This window comes from Fimicolochytrium jonesii, assembly GCF_025526975.1.
Source record: "Fimicolochytrium jonesii strain JEL569 chromosome Unknown EV422scaffold_8, whole genome shotgun sequence".
In the NCBI taxonomy this organism is placed as follows: Eukaryota; Fungi; Chytridiomycota; class Chytridiomycetes; order Spizellomycetales; family Powellomycetaceae; genus Fimicolochytrium; species Fimicolochytrium jonesii.
Genome location: NW_026515675.1, coordinates 407,988 through 434,461, shown reverse-complemented (window position 1 = coordinate 434,461; position 26,474 = coordinate 407,988). Strand labels below are relative to the sequence as shown.

General features: G+C 52.7%; 3 protein-coding genes across 3 annotated transcripts; 1 reads left to right on the top strand and 2 right to left on the bottom strand.

Moving 5' to 3' along the window:
• Nucleotides 1-1,866: 1,866 nt before the first annotated feature.
• EV422DRAFT_525587 (uncharacterized protein) lies at nucleotides 1,867-4,432 on the bottom strand. Its single transcript, XM_053070060.1, has one exon. It carries the CDS (start codon nucleotides 4,221-4,223, stop codon nucleotides 2,178-2,180), a length of 2,046 nt encoding a protein of 681 aa, XP_052926484.1. The 5' UTR covers nucleotides 4,224-4,432; the 3' UTR covers nucleotides 1,867-2,177.
• Nucleotides 4,433-5,526: 1,094 nt separating this feature from the next.
• On the bottom strand, nucleotides 5,527-7,302 carry EV422DRAFT_505582 (uncharacterized protein; the record flags this gene model as incomplete). The annotated part of the gene is made up of 6 exons (XM_053068499.1): nucleotides 5,527-5,768; nucleotides 5,794-5,856; nucleotides 5,909-6,256; nucleotides 6,397-6,593; nucleotides 6,619-6,945; nucleotides 7,037-7,302. 6 exons carry the CDS (start codon nucleotides 7,300-7,302, stop codon nucleotides 5,527-5,529), a joined length of 1,443 nt encoding a protein of 480 aa, XP_052926483.1.
• Nucleotides 7,303-7,592: 290 nt separating this feature from the next.
• EV422DRAFT_416346 (uncharacterized protein) lies at nucleotides 7,593-8,808 on the top strand. Its single transcript, XM_053067068.1, has 4 exons — nucleotides 7,593-7,651; nucleotides 7,734-8,202; nucleotides 8,293-8,592; nucleotides 8,670-8,808. Exons 2-3 carry the CDS (start codon nucleotides 7,964-7,966, stop codon nucleotides 8,564-8,566), a joined length of 513 nt encoding a protein of 170 aa, XP_052926482.1. The 5' UTR covers nucleotides 7,593-7,651; nucleotides 7,734-7,963; the 3' UTR covers nucleotides 8,567-8,592; nucleotides 8,670-8,808.
• Nucleotides 8,809-26,474: the final 17,666 nt, after the last annotated feature.

Genomic DNA, 26,474 nt, shown 5'->3' with positions numbered 1-26,474 from the left:
TAGGTGTGGTTGCTTCGCCGCTTCCCACAGGGATCGAATCAGGGGGTCGACCAAGGTTAGGTCCCGAGAGCGTGGCCGTCGCTCTGGGACGCTTTAAAAACCCGTCGGGATCTGGCGGTCGGGATGGATCATATCGCCCTCGGTCGTGTGGTGGTCTTGGACATCCGAGGTTTCGAGGTTCTGAACAGCGACTGGGCGCGGCGGCATGTTGGGGCAGAGGTATCCGACGTGCCCGTGTTGACGGCACCTTAGGCATAGTCCTTCTCGGAGGCAGCGGGCGCGCTCTTCAGGGGTCAACCGTTCTAGTTTCGCGGCCGGCCAATTGGCGAAGCGGCTCTTCTTTGTTTCGGCCTGGGCAACAGCCGCACCAGGGGGAAAGGCGCGCTTCGCTGGCCAGTTGGAGGTCGGCGTGCCACTTGAAGCGAAGGGGTTGGCTTGGTTCCGGGGATCCTGGTCTTGTTTTGCTTTCTTGGCCAAGAAGGCGCGGTAGCTAGCGCGGTCGAGACGGTCGGCGATGTCGTAGACCTCATCCACGGAAAGTGTCTTGACATTTGATTGGGCGAGAATGTGCTCTGCAATCTTGTCCTTGAGGCCGCGGATAAAGTATCTGGCGGCGTCCGCGTCACTGACCTGGGGGCAGGACAGGTGGAGCTTCTGGAATTCCTTGTAGTAAGCGTCCACTGAGGTTAACTGCTTCAGGGTCTCGAGAGCGTCGCGGGCCTGATCAGTTGCACCGCTGGGGACAAAACGAGTTCGGACCGCCGCTGCGAAATCTTGCCAAGTGACGACTACGCGACAGCCGACCTGATCGAACCATGTGGCGGCGAGGCCGTCTAGACGGCCCGCAGCCATCTCGATCTTGCCGACGTCGGTCATTGGAGGAGCGGCGCGGAAGTAACGTTCGAACGCAGCGAGGAATTGGTTGCATTTAGCGATGTCGCGTGTGCCGTCGTAGCGGTGTAGACTCTTGCGCAGATCCTTAGCTACGGCGGTTTCGGGGATGATAAAGGATTCAGGGGTGACCGGCGAAGGAAGCTGGGTCTGGGGGTCGATGCGCAGGGTGCGGTTCGGATACGGGCGGGGCGGGAGCACTGGCTGCGCGGCGATCTTGGCGTCCGTGGTCTGACGTCGGAGCAAGGCCATGATTTCTTGGTTCTGCTGAAAGAGGCGCTTGGACAGTTGGGCGAGTTCGGCGCGGGTGGGCAGTTCCGGGTCATTATCGTCGGAGTCGTCTGCCTGATCATCCGGCGGGGTGGGAGGGCCCTCGATCTCGACTTCCTCCGGCTGGACTTCCTGGTCCTCTTCCGGGATAGCTTCCTCGTGCGCCTGGTTTGCACGGCTGAGATCTGTTTCCTCGTCGAGGCCAGACCTCTCCGTGCGTTCGACGTCCTCTTCTACACGTTCGAATTGGCGCCCGTCGGAGGCTTCACCACGTACCACAACGGTGCGGGACCTTGTCTTGCCGAGTTTGGTCATTCTGTAGCGTCGGAGAACAGTAGGGAAGGTGATTGGTCGTGCGGAGATGGTTCGATCGTCGTCGGATGGATGGATTGTTGGCGGGACGGGATGGATGGATGGGTTTCCGTGTGTCGCCGGGTTTACTTATGAAATGTGCTAAGTTCTCACGGAATAGCGTGGGAACGTGGTCGACTGATCAACTCAAAGCGCTGGGACAACGATGGGCTCGTACGTAGGTGGTCTGCTCGTTGGTCGGTGTTGTTGCCTTTGGTGGATGCTACCATGTAAGAGAAAGCTCTATGATGTATCTATTGTCAACGTTTATCAAGCTCCATTCAGGATGAAGACTAAAAAGAGAAGAACAAGGTCCAGCGTACTCCGACATGTAGGGAAGGAAACAATAAACTGTAGTAGGGTCACGTGGACGCATGGGATGGGGATGGGATGATGGGATGCTTCTCTCACATCCGGAAACATGTCAGTCCAAATTCCAAAAAAAGACATGGCTTGTACGTATATTGAGTAGCTCGAAGAGCATCGATTTATGTTACAAGCATCTGTTGTTTGAACAACTTCCCCAGCAACGTAAGGACCCTGGGCTTACGTATTTCCTGCCTATTGAAAAGCCCCCTCCTTCATGATGTCGCCGCGGTTCCCGCCGCGTGCGCACTGCCGTAAGTATCTCAATTCTTGTCCTCGACCGGTGCCAGCTTTCCACCCTACTCAACCCTCGTTATTTCATTATGGGTCGATGTGCTTTCCATCGGGACCGTCATATGTGTCTGCGCTTGAGATTCGTGATTTGGTGACAGGGGCTTGCATGACGAAGCTGGAGAGGGCAGTAAGTGTGGGCGCTGAGAGCTGGGAGAGGTGTGCAGGTCATAAGCCGAGGGTGGGTTCAAGCCCGTGTCTTGCGAGGGGGCCTGCTCGCTGCTGAAGGAAGCTAAAGGTGGGCTCGTTGCTGTAGCTTCGTCCAGTCGCTCACCCATTTCGGCACCCGCCATGTTGGTCTCGTCGAGTCGCAAATTCTTGTCTTTCGGGCGACTACGTGGCGCGACACTTCCCCCAGTTGCGCTAATCGCTCGAAGTGTCGCCTGCTTATGCTGTTGAGCGGCAGCCCCGTCTAACGCGACCGAGTACGGCTTTTTGCGGTGCAACGTCGATAACCCAGCGGTCTGGTTGGCCAGCATTTGCCTATGGCGATGTAAATGTGCAGATGATGGGACGTGCTGAGGATATGCATGGTGATAGTCCCTGTGAAGGTAGGCATTTCCTTTGTACGACATGCGTCGAGCTGATGCTGGTGAGGTTGAGACGGAGGGTATACGTGGCGGAGGGTGCGGAATCATCGGCAAGCAAGATTGGCTGTCCATATGTGGTGAGCGCACACGCACTCCGCCCGACATGACGACCGCTGCTGCTGCCGCCGCATGGGTCTGAGCAAGTAGTTGCTGTTGCAGCCAGAAGTTCTGTTGATGTAGCTCATGAATGTGACTTTGTTGCCTATGGAGGATGTCATCGACTGGAAGTGCAACATCAGGTGGGCTGGTGCCAGTTGAAGGACCGTGGCGCAAGGCAATCCGCTTGGAAGGTGGCGAAGACTCAAAGTCACCGTTACTGCCACGTCGTTGAGAGCTTCGTGCGCCTTGAACCGTTGGCGGCGTGTAGGCTGACACCACCATGAGATCATCATCATCGTTGTCATATGCCATGGGAGTTTTTGCATTGGTCGAGGATACTTGGCCCAGATTATCCTGTTCATGTCGTTGAGGGTTCGCCAGGCGACCAGGATGTCCGCGCGGTAGGTGCATGCGACCATTAGGAGCGTCCGAAATGATCTTTCCATGGGTCAAAGGAGGCGGGAGGTAAGGCTGGGCGGCGGCAGCTGCGTCGAAACGTGAGCCATGCCTGCCTGATTGAACGGACGTTGGCGAGACAGCGCGGGTACTACTGGGTCCTGCTGCTGGCGCGGCCCCTGCTTGTGCACTTTCGAATGCAGATGTTGAGGGACCTTGTGACTTTCCTGCCAGGATTGCTCGAATGGACGGCAATGGCACTCTCTCCACATTATGTTCTCTCTGCTGCTTGATGGTTCTCTTCAAGTTGACCTCATTCAGAGGCTTGAGTTTGATAGACTGTCCGACTTTCTTTCGAGCCGATGGTCCAGCTTGTCCAGACGAGCCGCCTGCAGCTCCATACTTGCGAGCCCTGACGTTGCGAACCTTCTGCGCACGCTCTTCGGGTTCTTTGTATGATGGCGCATGGATGTCGTAAGTCGATAAGAGGTACATGTCCAAGTCCGTGGAGCCATCGACAGCCATCAAGTCGCTCCTCAAGTTCGTAAACCTTCCAGCCATATCTTCGGTGAGAGCGTCAACAGGCGCAAGGCCAAGGCCAAGGCGCATTGCTTCCTCTTCTTCACGGAATGATTTGGCCATCGCTTGCATGGCTTCAGGGGGTGGGAGCGATGCCTGCCAATTCATGATGCGCTCGTTCAGTAACGCCCGCTGTCTGCTCGTGATAGGTGGGCTGAAGGCAGCGGCAGTGCCTCGTGCGAGGAGTGCCTGAGTTGCGGCCCAATTGATGTGCTTGTCGGTCACTGGCTTCATGTCTTCACGAGGGCCAGGTTGCTGAGCTGCAGTGGCCGTTGCGAGGCCAATCTGCTCGCCCACCGGGTGTGGCGAGGATGCGATGAACGGGGCTGAATGGAAACTGACCAGCGCTTCGGCCGCGGACAACGCTGGATCTGGAGCCAACATGGCCATGGCTAGGAGTGATCTGAGAAATTATGGTCTTGACAGCTTGTTACCTATGAGGTTCGTCGGTAGAATGGTGCCAGCACACAGAAAAATCGGCAAAAACGTGAACGTGTTGGATTGCAATCAGAGGCCGCGACGGAGAAAGCACGGCTTTTGGAGAACTTTTCTTCTCAAGTACAGTAGGAATGCGAGAAAGCCTTATAGTTCAGCTTGGGGCAAGAAGACGTTTTGATCACAACGGAGCGCAGCCCATTGATTAGACATGGAAGGACGAGGAAGTTCACAACAAGGGTTCGCAGTTACTGATGGCCGAGTGCATATGTAAGTTTGTCCGTGTTCTCGCTTCTGTAGCTTACGGCGTGGCGGTTTGCTGGGCGAAGGGGGAATGGAAGCCAGGCTTGCGAAGTGGCCCACAGCGAGCGTAAAACGAGGGTCTCGCTGCAAATTTCGGGAACGCGTTTTGCTTACGCAACTTTGACGCGTCCGTTATGTTGGCGAAGTTAAGACCCCTGATCCCATGGGCATTTGCCGTTTACGTAGTCGAGCCTTCACAGGAAGCTGACGACACACCATATCCACCATCTTCGAAGATTCTGTGATGAACTCGGCAGAAGCTGCCGATTGAACACCTCCTAAACCTCCTAAGTGTATACTACGTGTCCTATACGCTTATATATAGCCGTAACTCTGAAGCCCATGCCCGAAGGGAGCGTGACAACGTCCCGGGAAGTAACTTTTCTTGACCGCTCCTGCTTGACCTTAGGCTTGATTATGTACTGTTCGGGACAAGGCAGCGGGCCTGGGTAGTCCGTTGATCGTGCTTATCACAATTTTGACCATATTCAACTTGGCAGCGGCGTCTTGGTTGTAGTGTCAAGTGGGTTTTTGGGTGTCAGGGTCTGCGGCCAAGGTTTGTACATCCCGTCTGTGTAGGATTTGAGCAAAATTCGAGTTGGTGCATACTTTATCAGACCTGTACTTGATGATTGCGTTACTCACCAAGCCGTGCACCTTCTTATTCCCTTCCGTTCTCGTACAAGGGCGCGAGTGGTCCCTTGATCAGAACTGCTGTGTGAGCCGTCTCTCGCACAGAGGCCTGATGTTTGGAACTCATGAATGAGAAAGCATGGTATCTCATGCAAGCGGAACATCTCATGCAATCCATTGGTTTTCCTATTTTAGATTTATAACGGCATACGTTTGAATTTATGTCCTCGCCCATGCGGGTTGTTCCTGCTGTCGCGGCTCATTACGGCCTCGACTGGGCAGTCACACGAAAGGCTGTACACGCAGCGAATCCGACAGATCTTCAAACCCATCCACCAGATACTTCTCGGCCATTTTCTGCTATATATTCCTGCAATGCTGCGACAGCGGCAGTGATCTTCGATCTTCGATCATTGTCGGGCATTGATGTAGCCACCCCAAGCCACGAGAAGGGCAAAAGAATGCGGTCGTATGGGGGATCGATGGAACACGTATTGCTCAGCTCAGTGCGATAATGGCCGCACCGCAACCCATCATCGCCCGAGCATATCGAAAAGACAGGCCCTACACGTGGCATGGCAGAACTCACAGAAAGCGTATTCAGAATTATTCAACGTCTCGTGCCGGTGGCACCATCGCGGCCTTTTAATCACTGGGGTAGGAACGGCGGGGTCAACAGCGGCCTTGAGAGGGTAACACCCTACTTGCTGCGACTGCTGCTGCGTCCTTCCCATATGTAGCATTCGCGGGCATGGTGTGGCCCTCGTCGGTGTCCGAATGTGTTCGTGATTCTTCGTCCAACAGAACCTCCAGCGTTACTGGCTCGCACTTCGCCAGCAAGCTATAGAGCGTATGGTCCGGAACAGGTGTTCCTATTCGCAACATTCGAACAACCGGAAGACTATTTTCTCGTGCGGCTTGTTCAAGGCATTCAGCAAAAAAGTTCTCGGCTCGATCGTTCCATTGGGGTACAATATCCCCGCCGTCGGACTTGTCGCGAAATCCATCCCAGTCCAATAGGGCGGTTAAGATTTCATCCGGGTCCTTCATCGCTGACAGAAACGCGGCTTCCCACGGATGAGATGACATCATGGTCAGTCTGGCGCTTCTGCACCCTTGCCTCTACTCAGAAATGTTGTCGCCGGGACTGTCGGCGAAACGCCGTCGGAACGAGGAAGCGCACGGAACGCACGTTCTTTGCCTTGATGGCTAGTAAGAGCTGCTGCGCACCTCTTTCGCCGGCCGCCATCCTCTCCCCTTCGGATGGGTCTCTCTCCCCAGGGATCACTCACGGTGGTGTCCCAGCTATCACGTGGGTCGCTTTGATCGTTGGTCTCGACAACTCCACGGAGTAATATCCGAAGGAGATCAAGCCTGCCTGACGGTCTCCTCCGGAAGTATGTCAGAAAGAAACCATCGGGAATTGTCGCCTTCCTTGCAGCTCGCGAACAGACCCCGGAGACAGTGAACCACACTATCGTATTCTGCAGTATCATCGCGCTCAGCGGCGCCGAGCGCGGAGCAAAGCATATCGCATGCCCGTATGATCGCGGTTTGGTCGGTCATCGCACAATCCGTCAAAGAGCAGCGCTCCAAGGCTTCGGCCCATATGCTTTTATTCGTCCCTTCCTGTGGCGTACGGCGTATTATGGCTGCGAATGTGACCATGCACCAATCAACTGAACGACCATAGATGGCAAGCCCGCCAACGACCATGCTGCCGCGTTGACGTCTGAACCCTCTGAACCCAGTGTTTCGCCAGAGACAATACTTGGTGACTCAGCTTGCCATGATGCTCCGCATTATCTCTAGGGCATTCCAGCCATACCCACAAAAGAACGGCGGGATCTCGGTCCTGCATTCGTTCGCCGACTCTCTTGAGCAATACCAATATAGTCTCCTCGCGGCGAGCGGAAGCCGCGGCTTCCAGAGTAACCACAACCGCCTTTTTCGGAGTGGTATCGCCGAAACGCTCAAAAAGGGACCGCACTACCATCGTGTGACCGGCCCACGCAATCTGCTCGAGCGCGGTGGTGAACCCTTCCGACGTGGGGCCCCTCAAGAAAGGTTTCAAGAAGGACGCCTGCTCAGCCGCCATCGAATCGTCGGAAAGATCAAAGATTTATAAGTCGCAACGAGATCATCTGTCAATTCAGCCATGATCGACCCAGAGTTGAGCTAAATCCAAATTCCTTATGTGCAGCGCATAACCTAAAGGTGTAGCTCGTTCAACTTCGTTCAGAGCTTCCTGCCGTTCCCGCCCACTTCATTGCACACCGCCATTGTCCCTCCGGGTTGATGCATTTTTCCACTAGATTCGAGTAGATCCAATTGACCTCTCACCGTTGCGGACGGGATGGCATCCTCCTAGTCGAATGGGCGCGTTTTGATCATGTTCAGCGTCTTTGTGCTATCGCCCAACAAATACGCAAGATCCGGGAAATCGCGTAGGTGGTAATACCGTTTCTCCAAAATCTCCTCCACCAACACGGTAACCTCGTCCGAGTGGGATACCGCCTTATCGTTCAGCCAGGTGGAAAGGTCGCCGTCATCAAGGCCTCTCCACAGCAGTTCCCTCAGGATATCCCAAGCGCCGGCACGCACGGCCTCGCGTGTGATGAGCGGTTTGTCCTCTCGCGGGCAAGTGAACCCAAAGGGCACGGCGCACCCGGCGTCGAAAATCTTTCTTACCACGTCTGTCTGAGGACGGTGTTCATGAGCTCCCGTGAAGGGACGCGGTGGTATGAGTAGTCCGCGGCATGCTGCGAAGGAGAACGGAGGGTGATAGGAGCAGGACGCAAGGAACTTCTCTCGATGCGCTTCCACTGAGGACAGCCCGTATGGGGCAATCTTGTATTTTCCCTTGGCTCTTATTCGTCCACACCTGCTTCTCTGGGCAGGTGGGCGACACCGGCAGCAGGATTTGGCTCCTCAACAAGATGGACTTTGCCGTGTTGACAGCATTTTGCAACAGTCAAGTTTGCTGTCAAAAGAAAGGGTGGGTGTTCAAAGGTTGACACCTCCGTGAGTCCGTAGCCGTATTTCAACTTGGGCTCAGGCTCTCCTTATCTTTCACCTCACTGTAGAGACGGGGGTCACAGCCCGCAATTCCTCCCTTTGGGGGCCAGTTTCAAACACAGAGGGGTGCAGAAAGGAAATGCAAGAACAAGAGAGACCCGAACCCCATGAAGGTCCGCTTCATCGCCAAAGATCCTCGTGTGTACGGGTCAATTCGGTGGCAACGGTCGCGATGTGCTTGTTCAACTAGTCGAGTTCGTAAAGCAAAGATAGGAAGAAACTCCCGTATTGGCGTATGGTCTGTCTGTGATGTGGACTACCTTCCACACGGGTTGTATAACTGATGTTCGTATACAATAGCTACTTTGCTGTAAGGTATTGTAGACGGACTGGGTGCAAGGTAAAAGGCAGAGACCAACTAAATCCCAATTCTCACCACACAAGCAGACACGCTTCGGCGTACTCCGTATATTGGCAACCCCATACTGCTAGTCGTAGGTACGCTAGTCAGTTGGGTCAATGGGCTCTTATGGTACAAACTCAGGGTCCAGTCTATAGCCGTGAAATGCCTCCTAATCTACGCCAGTGGAATCCTTTTTATAGTGGGGGGGGGAGGGGGGAGGGGGGGGTGTCTCTATCCTACTACTGATCACGCTGGTCATATGCGCACAAATACTGATCTCCCCTTGAATCTCCTCATCTCCTCGTACGCCGTCAACCTGGTCACTTTCACGCGAGCTGTGCATCGAAACAAAATCGAACTCTACGTAAAGAGAGGGCAGGAAGATATCGCCCGTATCATACGCGAAAACCTACAGAGATCCCAAGATCAATTCGCACGTCAACACGACCAAGGTCGAACGCCAGTCACCTATAAGATCGGCGACCTGGTTGATTTACATCAACAAGGTATCAACCTAGAAGTTGACAAACGAAAAGGACTTCGATTCTCAGCTACGTGGATCGGACCATTCAAAATTATCGCACTCGGAACGCATCCCGATACCTACGAACTCGATTTATCACCATCAAAGATCAGCGGCATTTGGCCTGTCTTTCACGTCGACATTTTACGACCACATCGCAAAGAGGAATACCCGCAACGTGCTGTTCCACAACCTCCTGAATCAATCGAAGAACGCGGACAACCGGAATGGGTTGTAGAAGATATTATCGACGAGCGACGCGCCGTACAAAATCTTCCAGTCAAATGGACCGGCTATCCTGACCCGACATGGGACCCTGAATCTGCACTTCGTCAAACGCCTGCCTACAAACAATGGCGTAGAACACACTCACGCTCTGTGGTCCTATGGAAACAAACAGCGTAAATGCATTAGACCCACGCGACGATGCAAGAACTGATCATTCCATATCACATCACATGCGCAACGCCGCAAGAACCGCATATCAATCACACCGCTGTCATTAGCGAAGTAAACTTCATCATATCACGCGTGGCGATGCCAGAACCAACCCTACACATATCACATATGACGTCAGCTTAGGGACACCTTTGTTTCAAACAAACACATCACACAGAGCGTCAACACTATAAAATGAACATGAGCTCGCCCTTTTCTTCACATATCCCTCGTAGTTCACCTCTTATTTTCTTTGGCACCCTCCTCAGGATCTGAGTGAGGTGTCGGGATATCTCATATTCACTTGTGTTTCATATTATACTTCTTTACTTCTACATGATCCGAGACTCAGGCTGGCCACCCAAGCTCACGGTGATACAATACATAAGGCTCTAAGCCTCCTCGAAACCACGCAAGCCCCACCGGCAGCTCATATATAAAGCTGTCAGTCGAGCAGCCGCTGCGAAGGACTTCTTCCTTTTTCCTTCACTTCAATACACTCTCGGAAGGGCCCATTATCATCCAAGTTTCCTCTGACATTACAGTCCCGATGATCGCATAGATCAGACAGCCTATAATGGCTCGATAGGGTTTGTCGTGCGTCTCTGCAGTCTCTTCGGGCGTCTGGGGTATCTTTTATTTGGTGAGAGGGCTTCCTACAACACTGGGTGTGGCTACCGGCTTGCAATCGACCATGCCGTACGTTTCGAGGCATTTTTCGATGTACCCAGTCTGGTTGGGCATCGAGAGTCGTTTGGCTTGGTCTCTGGTGGCTAGAAGGCCCAGGAAGTAGTGTAGAGCACCAAGGTCACGCATATCATATGCCTTCTGAAGTACCTTGGCCTTGGAGTGGTCGAGGTTGAGTCTCTTGTTGCTCACAAGTATCAGATCATTGACGTAGAGGATCAGGATGAGTACCCATCCCTTAAAGAGCCTGACGTAGATGCGGTGGTCTGAATCAAGGCGTGTGAAGCCTTTCTAGGTGTGTGTGCTGTGGATTTCGATGTTCCATTCCCTTGGAGCTTGTTTCAGACCATAGAGGGCCTTCTTGAGCTTGAGCACAAGAGGCTCTTCTCCTGGCTTGATGTAGCCCGGTGGCTGCTTCATATAGATTTGCTCACTGAGTGTTGGATTCAGGAATGTGGTGGATACCTCCATCTGGTCCATTTTGAGGTCTTGCGCTGCTCCCCATGAGAGCAGGAGTCTAATGATGTCGAACTTGGCTACTGGGGCGAAGGTTTCATTGTAGTTAACTCCCTCTTCTTGTGAGAAGCCTTGGGCGACAAGTCTGGCCTTGTAATGTTCGATACCGCCATCAGCATTTGTCTTGATCTCGTACACCCACTTGCAGCCGATGAGGTTGCGATCTCTGGGTGCTGGGCAGAGCTCCCAAATCCCATTCTTGACTAGGGAGTCGTATTCAGCGTCCATAGCTTCCTTCCACCTTGTTGAATCATTGGAGTTGAGTGCCTGCTTGAATGTGTTGGGCTCTGTGTGCATGTACTTCGGTTGCGAGAGCATAGGCCAGGTTGCTTTGTCGAATTCGAGTGCTCTGAGAGCGTGTGATGCGTCTGTACTGCACCAATTCATCGTCTTGAGGTTCTTCCTGGTCATCTAGATCCTCTGAGGTCTCTGCCCATTGATTTGTGTCCGGTTGTGGGTTGGGCGAAGCGTCAGAAGCTCAGAATCCCCCTCTGCAGCGTGCAAGCGTGATTCAGTGTTGCCTGTGGACTTGGGTGCGCGTGCAGCAGTGTTGTCAGGTTCTGGGTCGAATTCAAAGCTCGCTAAGCTGTCACAGGAGCGAGCTGACATGTCTTGATCCATATGATCATCTGATGAAGGAGGATGGGCTTGGGACCGAAGAATGCTCTGTACGGCGTCTTGAAGTTGTCTAGGGCAGCTGTAGGGTATCAATTTCGAATGTGCATGGCTGCGAGCAGGGCTTCTCCCCAGTATTCATGTCCAAGACCAGCCTGGCTGAGTAGGCATCATGCCATTTCGACTAGGGTTCGATTCATATGCTCCCCTACTCCATTCTGCTGTGGGGTGTCGGTAGCAGCGCGCTGGTGTTGGATTCCAGCTCTTCTGAGTGCCGGTGGATTCGTATTCACCTCCTTTGTCCAATCTGAGGACTTTGACTGATTTCCCAGTCCGTTTCTCCATAAGAGCCTTGTATTCCTCCCAGGCATCAAAGGTATCGCTTTTCTTGCTTAGAAGCTTGACCCAGATGATTCTGGACTTGTCATTAATCCATGATGCGAAGTAGGTACATCCCCCAAAGCTAGACGTCCTCATGGGGCCACATAGGTCAGTGTGGACGAGTGCCAGGACTTCTGTGGCTTGGGTAGCTTGTTTCTTTGGGGAGGGAGCTCTGGACTGCTTGGAGAGCGTGCAGACTCCGCAGATGTGACCATCAGGGTGTCCGGTGGCTCTGAGTTCCGTTGGTAGCAGTTGGTGAGCTTCTGGAGATCTTGGGCATTCAGATGACCAAGTCTCTGATGCCAGATATGAAAAGGCGTGCTGCCAAGTGCTCCTGCCGAGTAGGCGTGTTCAGGGATAGCTTGTGCCTTCATGGCGTAGAGACCGTTCTCTTTGATAGCTCTGAAGGCGAGATAGTCTTGATTGGGCACTCTGCACTTGAGAACTCAACTTGTGCTCCATTGTCAATCAGCTGGGCTACCGAGATGAGGTTTTTCTCGAGTTTGGGAACCAACCAGACGTTTCAAAAGGTGCCAGTGTGCTCCCCATGTGTTCTGATCGTAATGGAGCCTGTTCCGATAGCTAGAACGGACCAGTTGTCAGCTAGCTGGACCTGGATCTTGGTGTCCAGCGTATTGTAGTTGTGCAGCCATTCCTCGACATGCATCATGTGAGGTGAGACTCCTGATCGATAATCCAGCACTCTGGGCTGGTTTCGGTCCGTTTAGCAGCTGCCATTCCCTGGCCAGTCTGTTGTGACTTGACTTGACTCGCATTGTTGGCTTGAACTAGCTCTCGTTTGAGCTTCTTGCACTCGTTCTTCCAATGCCCTTCAAGGCCCCAGTCGCCCTGAGGGTGCTTTCCCTTCTTCCTGGCGAACCGAGCTGAGCCCCCAGCCTCCTGCTCCTGCCCTCCATCCCCAACGAAGGCGTTTCCAATCAATCTTACTGGGTTCGAGTAATCCTTGCGCCTAGCTTCCTCGTTGACAAGCCTGGCCATCAAGAGCTCCATGTCTAAGTCATCCGCCCTGCTTTCCAGGCTCGGGATGAATTGCTCATGGCTGTTTGGTAAGCTATATATCAAGGTAGTCATGATATCATCTTTGGGTACTGGTGCACCAATAGCCTCCAGCTGTTGTGCAAGCTGTCTGACTTTGTTGATATGGTTTGTGATCAACTCTGATTCGTCCATGGTGATGTAAAGGAACATTCGACGTAGGAAGGGCTTGCTGGCAGGCCCCTTTCATTTGTGCACCTCAGCTAGCTTAGACCAGGCTTCCCCGTGCGTGCATAAGCCGTGTATCATTCAGAGTGAGGCAGATGTTTGCCAAAGCCCGTTCGACCTTCCTCTCCGTCGACTCCTCCTCCACCCCTGCAGCCCCCTTTCCCTTCGACGTGATTGCTGTAGCTGTATTTCCTTCCGTCTCCTTCTTTCCAGCCTCCACCGCCACCCAAAGTCCCTTGGCCTTCAACATCATCATCATCCTAAACTTCCATAGATGATAGTTCTCCCTCGTGAACTTGTCCACCGTAAGTTTCGAAGTCTCTGAGTCTCAAGCCATCGTGTATGTGTGCCTTCAAGCTGGATTCATCTGTTTCAAGTGTGGGGACGTGTTTCTGATGAGGTTGTATCGTTGGATGCATTTTGGGTGTCAAGTAGTGCGTATCTTATCAAGTGGAGCACTTTGGCGCATTTTTGGTCGAAACTTGGTGATTTCGGGAGGATATATCGATGATGGAGCGTAAGTTGCAACGGTAGCGGGTTTCAGGCATCTTGCATAAGGTTGGTGAAGCCGGTTTTAGTGATGATAAAGCTCAGGGCTCATAGCCTATTGAAACCTTAGCAGATATAGGTGTATCTGAGAGGTCACTAAGACCGGTTGCCAAGGAATAGATGATGTGGCTACCCAAAGGACAGTGTTGTGATGTAGTAGAGAGTACTGTAGCTAGAGTTGTGCAAGAGAAAGATGTGTATTGCAGAGGGTAAAGTGAAGGGAGGGGATGGGCAACATGTCTGCCTTTTATAGGATTCTGGAGCTTCTTTCCTGTGGATCTAGCTATGTGCTGGGGCATCCAAAGCACCTTCTGAGACCCCCTCAAGTTGCCCAAGACGTCTCTGAGTGCTACCCTGCACCAAGTTGATTTCTTCAATGTTTTCCTGGTCATCTAGGGCCTCTGAGGCCTCTGCCCATTGATCAGTGTCAGGTTGTGGGTGGGGAGATGCATCAGGAAGCTCAGAATCCCCCTCTGCGGTGTGCAAGCATGATTCGATGTTGTCTGTAGGCTTTGATGTGCGGGAAGCAGTGTTGTCAGATTCCAGGTCGAATTCAGCTCGCTAAGCTGTCGTGGGAGCGAGCTGACATGTCCTCATGCATGTCATCGTCCTCCAGACTGTTGTAGAACTCGTCTCTGGATTCGATAATGGCGCCTTGGTTCTCGGGTTCATGTGATTGAAGCCTCCAGGCTTTGCTGAAGGAGCTGTACATGAAAAAAGAGACACTTCTTGGCTTTGTTGTGAACCTTTCCTTGGTTTTTCTTGAGAACCATAGCATATGCTATGCATCCAAACACTCTGAGATGATTCAGAATGGGCTTGCAAACGAAGAAAACTTCATACGGAGTCTTGAAGTTGTCAAGGGCGACCATAGGACAGCAATTTAGGATATGAAGGGCAGCAAGTAGAGCTTTGCCCCAGTATTTGTGTCCGAAACCGGCCTGAGTAAGTAGGCAGCGTTGTAATGTGGGTTATGCGGTCTCGTCGGAGAACGAGGCACATACAGTGTATTAGCACGGCACATACACTGTATCTGACGCGTCCGAGGCAATAATTTGATTATTGCCCCGCAGAGAGCGTGTTCTCCAGTGGACTTCAGCCTCATGGGTACTTTTAACAGTGCTTGCCACGCGTTCCTGTTCACAACAAGTAACTCTGTTACTCAATATTGAATAGCAGCACCGGTAAACACCCAGTCCATCTACAATACTTTACGGCAACGTAGCTATTGTATACAACCATCAGCTAAACAACCCGTGTGGAAGGTAGTCCACATCACAAGCGTGCCATTTTGACTAGAGTACTGTTCATACGCTCCGCTACCCCGTTCTGCTGTGGGGTGTTGGTAGCAGCGCGCTGGTGCTGAATTCCAGCCCTTCTGAGAGCAAGAGCGAATTGGGTAGGCTTGTTTTCTCCTCCTTTGTCAGATCTGAAGGCTTTGATCGATTTCCCAGTCTGCTTCTCCATAAGAGCTTTGTACTCTTCCCAGGTGTCAAAGGTATTGCTTTTCTTGCTTAGGAGCTTGATCCAGACAATTCTGGACTTGTCCGCAAACCATGATGCGAAATAGGGGATTCCCCCAGAGGTAGACGTCCTCATGACGCCACAGAGGTCAGTCAGTGTGGACGAGTGTCAGCACTTCTGTGGCTCGGGTAGCTTGTTTCTTCGGGAAGGGAGCTCTGGACTGCTCGAAGAGTGTGCAGACTTCGCAGATACATCAGGGTGTCCGGTGACTCTGATGTCACGTTGGTAGCCGTTGGTGAGCTTCTGGACGTCTTGGGCATTCAGATGACCGAGTCTCTGATGCCAGATATGAAAGGGTGTGCTACGAAGTGCTCCTGCTGAGTAGGCGTGTTCAGGGATAGTCTGGGCTGTCATGGTGTACAGACCGTTCTCCTTGAGAGCTCTGAAGGTGAGAGCACCGTCCCTGGTCTTGATTGTGCACTCTGCGCTCGAGAACTCAACTTGTGCTCCATTCTCAGTCAGCTGCGCTAATGAGATGAGGTTCTTTGCCAGTTTGGGAATGAACCGGACGTTTCGAAGGGTGCCAGCGTGCTCCCCGTGTGTTCTGATCAAGATGGAGCCTGTTCCGATGGCTAGGACTGACCGGTTGTCAGCTGGCTGGACCTGGATCTCGGTTTCCAGCGTCTTGTAGTCCAGGAGCATTCCCTGACGTGTGTCATGTGTGAGGAGGCTCCTGAATCGATACTCCAGTACTCTGGGCTGATTTCAGTGCGTTTCATAGTTGCCATGAAGAGGAACCCAGTTCCCTGGCTGGCCTGGTGTGGTTCGGCTTGATGTGCATTGTTGGCTTGAGCTAGCTCTTGTTTGAGCTTCTTGCACTCGTTCTTCCAATGCCCTTCAATGCCACAGTGATGGCACTTTCCCGTCTTCCTGGCGAACCTGGCTGAACCCCCAGCCTCCTGCTGGTGTCCCCCGTCCCCAACGAAGGCGTTTCCAGTCGATCTGACTGGTTTTGAGTTCTCCTTGCGCTTAGCTTCTTCATTCAGAAGTCTGGCCGTCAAGAACTCCATGTCTAAGTCGTCTGCCCTGCTTTCGAGGCTTGTGATGACTTGTTTGTAGCTGTTTGGTAACCTGTATATCAAGGTCGTCATGATATCGTCTTCGGGTACTGGTGCGCCGCTAGCCTCCAGCTGTTGTGCGAGCTGTCTGACTTTGTTGATGTGGTTTGTGATCGAGTCAGACTCGTTCATAGTGATGGTAAGGAACTTTCGACGTAGAAGAGCTTGCTGGCGAGCCCCTTTTGTTTGTGCACCTCAGCTAGCTTAGACCAGGCTTCCCAAGCCGTCTGAGCTGTATGCACATGCATAAGCTGCGTGTCGTTCAGACTGAGGCAGATGTATGCCAAAGCCCTCTTGTCTTTCCTCTCCATCGACTCCTCCTCCTCCCCGTCAGCCCCCTTTCCCTGCGACGAGCTTGCTGTAGCCGTAGCTCCTTCCTTCTCCTTCTTCCCAACTTCCATTGCCACCCAAAGTCCCTTTGCCTTCAACATCATCATCATCCTAAACTTCCATAGATGGTAGTTCTCCCTGTGAACTTATCCACCATAAGTTTCGAAGTCTCTGAGTCTCCAGCCATTGTGTGTTCGAGCTAAAGTTGTCTGTTTCGGGTGTGTGGACGCGTTTTGGATGACGCTGTATTGTTGGACGCGTTTTGGGTGTCAAGTAGTGCGTATCTTTTCGAGTTGAGCACTTTGGCGCGTTTTTCGGTCGGAAACTGGTGATTTTGGAGGGATATGTGGAGTGTAGGGCGTAGGAAGCGTCCGTAGGGGGTTGGGAACGTCTTGAATGGGATTGGCGAAGACGGTTTTAGTGATGATAAAGCTCAGGGCTCATAACCTATTGAAACCTTAGCTGATATAGGTGTATCTGAGAGGTCCCTAAGACTGGGTTGCCGATGACTGAGGGATGTAGCTGCCCAAAGGGCAGTGTTGTGATGTAGAAGACAGTAGTGTGGCTAGAGTAGTGCGATAGAAAGTAGTGTATTGAAGAGGATAAAGTGAAGAGAGGGGATGGGCAACAGGTCTTCCTTTTATACAAATCTGGGGCTTCTTTCTTGGGGATTTAGCTATGTGCTGGGGCGTCCAAAGCACCTTTTGAGACCCCCTCAGAACGCCCAAGGCGTCTCTGAGTGCCGCAGTTAAGGTTGGTAAGGTTTTGCCAAGTCTGTGTAGCCTGCTGATGCCCTCATGGACGTCTGCCAAGTCCGCGGAGCCCGCGGAAGGTGCTGCAGGCTTCCACAAGCCCAATAAAGTCCATTCTAGCTACTACAACCCAATCACAGCTCCATACGGGCACTACTGACCGCCATGAGCTCTAAGAACATCATGAAAGCGCAGTGCTGACGCCTGGATGTCTGGGAACTGGTCCAGACATCTTCAGAGCCTTCCAAGACGCGTCCTAAGTCTTGCAGAGCCTTCTAAGTGCCGCATCTTGGTGCTATCTCAATACAAAGCTCTGTTGTTCAGAGTCAATGCCTATGTGTACCTCCGGGCATACAACCACTGAGTCTCCAGGAGTGATCACTTCCTGCTTACTCATTATGGATGGCGGCCGTAAATGCATTTACCCTATGCGGATGTCGTTTACCATGAAGGGGTCATGGTAACACTCGTTTTGTGTAGCACGATGCAATCCCTCCACAGCTTTGACTTATGTCCAACAATATCGTGAATGAGAACTTCTCTGCTCAATTGCAGCGATATCCGATGTTTTTCTTGAACAGAAGGTCCCATCCGGCTACAGATCATTCATGGCTTTCAGCCAACTGTGCACTCTTGCATTGCACAGCCTCAGTTCCCTTGGAGCGCTTCAACTTTCGCTTAATTGTAATGGATTCTACTTCACCAAGGACCAAGATGAAGTCGTCCAATGCAGCGCAGTCTTTCACTCGCTCGTGCGTTTCCCATGTAGTCTGCTCAGGTGGCCAACCAACCCACTGAACGAGATACTGAGGTTTTCCATGGAGCAACCTAGTAGTATTCTTTCTCGCCTTTGACTTGGATGGGCATTGGGTTAGAGTCATCTACATTGTCGATGCGCATTGGATCTAGAGTCGCCTCGTGCCATGGCTTCAAGATATCCGTCTGGAAGACCGGGTATAAAGCGCCCATTGAAGCTGGCAGCTCTAACTCGTATGTTTCCGGGTGTGGTCCTTCCTTCTTCACGATGAAGGGTCCAAGCCAGCTCTGTCTGAACTTGAGCGGCTTCTTGTTGAAAGCAGGGATTGTTATCCCGTCGCTGTGACGTTCACGATCGTGATACTTCGCTTGTTTGTCCTGGGCTTCCTGCAGTCTCTGATGCACTATGAGTTCAATGGATCAGTATGCCTCAGCACGCTTCTCCATCTGTACAATGAGCTCACGTCGTGACTTATGCAAGAATGGGATCTACATATCGTCCATACGTTGCAACACCTTTGCATCAACTTGCCAATGCATCGGTGCCTGCGGAATTCTACCCAGATCAACCTCGAAAGGGCAGTATCCAGTGCTGTTCTGCATACGGTTGTAGGCAAACTCCAACAACGGCAGTTTGTCAACCCAATCGTCTCCCGTTACATCAAGGTATGGTTTAAGCTTCCTCTTCAAGATAGGGAGACACCGTTCGCCCTTTCCGTCCGTCTGTTGGTGTCGTGCCGTGCTCAAGCTCTGCTTAGAGCCCAACAACAATTGAAACACCTTCCAGAACTCTGCCAGGTAGCGTGGATCTTGATCTCCGACAATCACAGCTACAGTACCTGTATGGCGCTATGCTTGACGGAAGTAAAGCTGGGCCAACTCCTCAGCAGTTATTGGGGGTGTTGCAGGTATAAAGTACGCGTGCGATGACAGATAGTTGATGAAGACAATAGTACTGTTGTAGAACGCATCACTATGCACCTTCCCCCCCCCCACGACCGTGTTATTGGCATCAAGACAGGATCCATACCAATCATGTGCCAGCATCGGTCGGGAATTGGGAGCAAACGAAGTAAGCCAACACGCTTACCTGTCGGCAAGCTTGCAATACAGTTCCTCGTAAAGCAGCTGGCACGTAGAACTTATCGTGATACAGTAAACAATCATGCTCATCGATTGAAAAACGTCGATCGAATGTAGACTGCTGTTCCTTTGGCTGTGACAACGCATTCTTCTGAGAAGCAAAGTACTCATCAGCCTCCAAGGTTTATATCCAATCCTCAAGCGTAACATTCCCCAAAAGAATATACTTGATGTTATGGACGACGCGTCCATACCATGCGCTTACCTCATGACAGCATCCCAACAGTCAGTCAATGTCAATTCCCTGTCAAAACCTGACATCTGCCAAACCTTGCAGCCGCACGCAGCCGCGCTACCCCACACCTGCCACTGCCTTCATTTCTCCACGCAGCCGCACGTAGCCACACCTCCCAACACTCGGCGCTTACAAACCCTTCTCCATACTTCCCCATGTACCCGCCCACAGCCTCAGCGTAGCCACCCCATCCCCAGTCTTCTGTTTCTATGCTTCCCCACCCTTGGCGCTTCTCTTGGCTTCCCTCTCATTCCGTACCCTTCTGCTTCCCCACGCTTCCCCGGCCTTCCCAGAAAAACATAAATAGCCGCCTCCCCTGAGCTCCCCACTTCCTGATCCCCCAGCAGATCAACACCAGTTCTTCCTAGTCTTGTTCTAGTTCTTGTTTCGGTCTGAATACCATTACCTGTCAACAACCTGCACCACAAGTCGCCTCTATTTCCATCGGCTCCGCCCATTCATAACAGTTTGATCTGCTCAACAACCCCCCGCCGCTGTACCTCCACGCCAAATCACCATGTCCGACGCCCTTCCCCTCACGGCCGAAGCCTGGCAAGCCATGTGCAATGCGATTGACGAACTTCGAGCACAGAATACCACCCTACAAGCCGAACTAGCGCAAACCCAGACCACTGCCCCTGCCACCCACGCCCCCGAACCCAAAATCAGTCTCCCAGACAAATTTGATGGCACCCGAAGCAAGTTCTGTGGGTTCCTCAACCAGATCCGGCTCATGTTCGCCCTCCAACCCAGGCGCTACCCCAACGATCAGACCAAGATACGAACTATTGGCACCTACCTCACTGGCACCGCCCAGGCCTGGCTGGCGCCCCTTGTCGAACAAGACCATCATTCCCTTACGAACCTGGATGATTTCATCCAGCAAATGCAAGCAGTCTCTGGAGACAGCGACAGGATCCGCACATCCGAAAACAAGCTCCAGAACCTTCGACAAACCCGTGCAGCAACAGAGTATGTAGCTGAATTCCGACAGCTGCAATGCGATGTGTCGTGGAATGACCAGGCATTGATTGCCACCTTCCGTCGCGGCCTCAAAGAAGACGTCAAGGACTTAATGCTCACGATGCCCCCTACCGCCTCAATCGACACCGTGATGGAACAGGCCATCCAATGTGACAACCGATTGTTTGAGCGCCGTCTAGAGCGAAGCAGGAACCGACAGCCCTATGTGCCAGTTACCACTAGCCCCACCCTCATGGGCCCCGACAACCGCCCAGACGACCCTATGATCATTGACGCTGCTCGTCCGTGAGGACCCCTCACACCGCTAGAGCGCCAACACCGCATCACAAACAAACTTTGCCTCTATTGTGGTAAACCTGGCCACATAGCCAAACTCTGCCCGAACAAGATACGCACGGCGAATGTCGCGGTTAAGGAACCTGCACCCATCCAGGATTTTGCCCAAGTCCAGCTGCAGTAAAGGCCGAGCAGCTGGGCAATACCTGTCCTGGGCCTTCTCACCACGCAAGTACTGCCAAGGGAGAAGCCACAAAACCTTGCTCCGATCCTGGCATCTCCAGCAACACCCTTCTCCTGACCACCAACAATGTCAATCTCCTATCTGAGATACCCTCACCCATGCGGACTTTGGGCCCATCCTCACCATTCGAGTACCCTGTTACCCTGCAGATATCGGCCCAGCGAGCTCCAGTTCAGCTTTCAGCACTACTCGACACCGGTGCGATGTCGTGCTTCATCGACAAAAGTTATGCCCGCAAGCACCGCATCCCACTTGTCAAGAAGGAGGACCCATTGCGCTTGCACTGGTTGACGGACGTCCCAGCCATGCGGGCTCCATTACCCATCACACCCAACCTTTGGGTATGTGGGTCAACGACCATTTTGAGGAGGTGGTATTCCATGTGACATGTTCCCCGCATGCGCCAATCATCCTGGGGCTTCCCTGGTTTGAGCTCCATGATGTGGAGCTACACTGGAAGACTCGCACTCTTTGCGTCCGCTGCCATTGCGGTTTTGGACAATACGCCTCCTGGGATGCCCTGCCAACAGAACCTAGCCCGAAACCCTCAAAAACCCCTGAACCTCTGATCCGTATCCATCAAGACGAGATTTCAGTCTCACTAGCCCAGACACCCAACACACTGGACCCAGCACCCACACCGATCCACGTATCGTTTATCAGCGCCCCAGCTTTCCGTGTGGCGGCAAGGCATGACCAGGCATTCATTGCCTACGCCAATCCGACCAAGTCAGATTCCCAAGCCCTGGCGACCACTCCTCCAAAAGATCCGAAGGCCATCATTCCTGAAGAATACCAAGATTTTGCGGACGTCTTCGCCAAGAAGAACGCGGATACCCTCCCAGAGCACCGACCCTACGACTGTCCCATCGACTTAGAAGAGGGCAAACAGCCACCGTTCGGCCCGATCTATAGTCTCAGCGAGCCTGAAATGCAGGCACTCTGTGACTACCTTGAAGAGAACCTAGCTAAGGGGTTCTTCAAGCACTCCAAGTCTCCCGCCGGTGCCCCAGTCCTCTTTGTCAAGAAAAAGGACGGTTCCCTCTGTCTGTGCGTCGACTATCGTGGACTCAACAATATCACCATCAAGAATCGCTATCCCTTGCCCTTGATTAACAGCATCATGGATCGTCTTCGAGGGGCACGCCGGCTCACCAAGATTGACCTCCGGGGAGCCTACAACCTTCTTCGGATCCGGCCAGGGGATGAATGGAAGACAGCGTTCCGATGTCGCTACGGCCTATTCGAGTATGATGTCATGCCGTTTGGGCTCACCAATGCCCCTGGAGTATTCCAACACCTCATGAACGACATATTCCGTGACATTCTCGACATTTTTGTTGTGGTCTACCTTGACGACATTCTGATCTTCTCAAAAAACCAGAAGACCACCCCAACCACGTCCGAGAGGTGCTCTCACGACTCCGCCAGCACGGGCTGTATGCGAAACCGGAAAAATGCGAATTCAACCGTGACTCTGTTGAGTTCCTGGGGTTTATCATCTCCCAGCAAGGCATTTCCATGGACCCAAAGAAGACGGCTGCCATTACCGAATGGGAACCCCCGACGAATGTCAAAGGCATCCAGCGCTTCCTTGGTTTTGCCAACTTCTACCGGCGATTCATCAAAGGGTACTCTGCGATCGTTGCACCCCTGACCACGCTCACTCGCAAAGACTTGCCATTCAAATGGACCCACGCTGCACACCTAGCTTTTGAAACCCTCAAGAAAGCCTTCACCTCCGCACCTATCCTGACTCACCCCGACCCTGACAAGCCCTTCATTGTCGAATCCGATGCCTCCGACTTTGCCCTTGGCGCCGTCCTCCTTCAACCCGATGACACAGATCAACTCCACCCCGTGGCCTTTCACTCCCGCAAATTTACTCCTGAGGAAATCAACTATGAGATCTACGACAAGGAACTCCTGGCTATCCAAGACTCATTTGCTCAATGGCCACACCACCTCATTGGTGCCCGCCACAAGGTCATCCTTTACTGTGACCACAAGAACCTCCAGTACTTCATGACTACCCGTACCCTCAACCGCCGCCAATCCCGCTGGTCAATCTTCTTTGCTGATTTCGACTTTCTCATCACATACCGCCCTGGTACCCAGCAACACCAAGCTGACGCCCTCTCTCGTCGCTCTGAATACGAGCTAAGGGAGGGGGAAGAAGCATTCCGCTCCCAGGAAACCACGATCCTCACCCCTGACCATCTCCGCCTGGCCGCCACTTATCTGACCCCACTGGACTCCTCGCTCCTTGACCAAATCAAAGCTGCCCTGGCATCCGATGTGTTTGCGCAAACCATCCGGCGACAGCTTAGGGCCCCCATTGCCCAGCAATCTCAAGAAGACCAAGAACGGATAAAGCGATTCTCCGAGGAAAATGGGGTTCTGCTGTACGACAACCTTGTCTACGTCCCCACCAACAAGCTCCGTGCTGAGATCTGCCGGGACATGCATGACACGCGTTTGGCAGGACACTACGGCATGTCAAAGACCCTGGAGCTCATCTCACGCAACTACTGGTGGCCTGCCTAACCAGTGGCGTTTTGTCAAGTCCTACATCAGGTCCTGCGACGTATGTGCTCAAGCCAAGACCAGCAGACACAAGCCCTACGGTCTCCTCCAACCCCTGCAGGTCCCTGACCGCCCCTGGGGGTCAATTTCCATGGACTTCATCACGGATCTACCCGCCAGTGATGGGGTTGATTCTGTGCTCGTTGTCATCTGCCGGTTCACCAAGATGGCGCACTTTGTACCGTGCAGGAAAACTGCCACCGCTGAGTCAACTGCAGATCTGATCTGGCACCATGTCATCCGGCTCCATGGACTCCCCGACGATATTGTATCTGACCGTGGCCCACAGTTCAACTCCCACTTCTGGAAACGTCTCTTCGCTCTCCTGGGAACCAAGGTCAACCTCTCATCGGCGTTCCATCCCCAGAGCGATGGACAAACCGAGCGGACCAATCAGATTCTTGAGCAATACCTTCGCTGCTTTTGCAACTATCAACAAGATAACTGGAAGGAACTCTTGTCTTCTGCTGAGTTCTCTTACAATAACACCATCCACTCCGCCACCCAGACAACCCCCTTCTACGCCAACTATGGGTTCCATCCTCGATTTAGTCTGGCTTCCGCCACCACAACCGAATCCCTTAATCCTGCAGCCGAAGCTCGTGCCAACCATCTCAAGGAAATCCATGAACAGCTTGCCACTGAGCTCAAGGAGGCCCAAGGACGCATGAAGCGCTTTGCCGATGCTAAGAGGGCACCTGGCCCAGACATGAAACCCGGGGACAGTGTCTGGCTCTTACAGCGGAATCTCAAGACTCTCCGACCTTCCCAGAAACTTGATCACCGTAAGATTGGCCCCTTCACAATCACGGAGAAGATCAACTCGGTCACATATCGCCTCAAGCTTCCCCCATCCTACAAAATTCACAACGTCTTCCATGTCTCCCTTCTTGAACCACGTTTCACCATTCCGGAGCGAACTGAGCCAGAACCCACCCCACCAGAAGAAGTCGAAGGACAGGAGGAATGGATTGTGGAAGACATTCTTGACTCCCGTATTCGACGCACGCACCTTCAGTACCTCATCAAGTGGCAGGGTTGGCCAAGCTTGGAGAACACATGGGAGCCAGTGGAACACCTTGCCCGATGTCAAGAGCTTGTTGCCCAGTTCCACCAAAAGTACCCCGACAAACCCCGACCAAAGCCTGCCAACATCAAAACAACATCCGGACGCCGTGGCTAAAGGAGGGGGTGATGTTATGGACGACGCGTCCATACCATGCGCTTACCTCATGACAGCATCCCAACAGTCAGTCAATGTCAATTCCCTGTCAAAACCTGACATCTGCCAAACCTCGCAGCCGCACGCAGCCGCGCTACCCCACACCTGCCACTGCCTTCATTTCTCCACGCAGCCGCACGTAGCCACACCTCCCAACACTCGGCGCTCACAAACCCTTCTCCATACTTCCCCACGTACCCGCCCACAGCCTCAGCGTAGCCACCCCATCCCCAGTCTTCTGTTTCTATGCTTCCCCACCCTTGGCGCTTCTCTTGGCTTCCCTCTCATTCCGTACCCTTCTGCTTCCCCACGCTTCCCCAGCCTTCCCAGGAAAACATAAATAGCCGCCTCCCCTGAGCTCCCCACTTCCTGATCCCCCAGCAGATCAACCCCAGTTCTTCCTAGTCTTGTTCTAGTTCTTGTTTCGGACTGAATACCATTACCTGTCAACAACCTGCACCACAAGTCGCCTCTATTTCCATCGGCTCCGCCCATTCATAACACTTGACGGACATTCCCATGGCTGCAGCAATCTCAGCTCGCTTGTTACACTCGGCGCAGCATGGGGCGTAATAAGGATTACGACTCAACACATCAGGGACGGTGTTCCAACGACCAGGTTGATATTCAATATCAAATTTGAACTGTTGCAGGAATTCAACCCACCGTGCTTGGCGATGGCTAAGGAAGGGCTGTGTCTGCAGCCTGACCAAACTAGCGTGATCGGTGAACGCTCGAAACGGGCGATCATTTATCCAATCCTGCAAGTAATGCCTATTCGCCTTGCATATCTTAACCAGAGCTAATAGCTCCTGTTCATGCACGGGGTAACGTGTTTCAGCAGACTGCATCTTCCGTCTAAAGAAAGCTATCGGCTTTAATGGTGGCAGATTCTTAAATCCCTTTACTGAGGTAGGCAACGGTGATGGGTAATGCTCTAGCCTGGTCCTGTTGAGCCTGATGTTCCTTGGGGTGAAAATCGCTTGCACGCTACGTTGGAGCGTAATTCTGCTATGCAACATGATGCCCTGCTGCAGGATGGATCTGTGGAGCGTTCTACATCAAGCAGCGTAGGCACCATGGGACATGGATCTCGCAGCATCCTTTCAACGGCAAAAAGCGCGAGGCAGCTCTCGTCGTTTTTGCAGAAGCATACAGATGTCATGCTTACTTTTGGCCATCCGATTGGGACTTTAAGTACATGCAGAAGGTATCTGGCTCGCTCGAAGGCGACGCACGTGCCTGGTTCGATACCGCATGCAGGCTTGACATGCGGAAAGAGGATTTCGAAACGGCTTTCAAGTTAGCCTTTTATCCTACAACCGCGAAAACCAACGCGCTCAAAGCTCTGCATCGTATGACTTTCCATAAGTCGATGGATTCTTATGCGACAGAGTTCAAACGTATCGTTGCCGAAGCACAGCGCAACCTGGAGGTTATCACTCCTGACGATTTGAATAACCTGTTTCTTCGCGCTCTTACTCGCGACAAGACCAATACCGTCGGCTACAAGTTGCCCAGTCGTTGTTGCATACGATGGTCGATTATAGGGAGCAACACCCTTTGCTCACATATCCGTTGATTCGTTTGATGGATCGTGCGCTCAGTTCTTTTGCTGTGCGTCGTCTCGCCGATAAGGGGACCGATGCTAACAAGCAGTTGCTTGTGGTAGTAGTGCGCCTAAACGTGCTAACTTCTCTTCTGCCGTGGGTACTGCGGGCAAGAAGGGGGGGAAAGCTAAGAAGGCGGAAGCTGCTAAGCCTTACGCACGCCCAGACCTCTCAAACATGAAGTGTTCCAATTGTG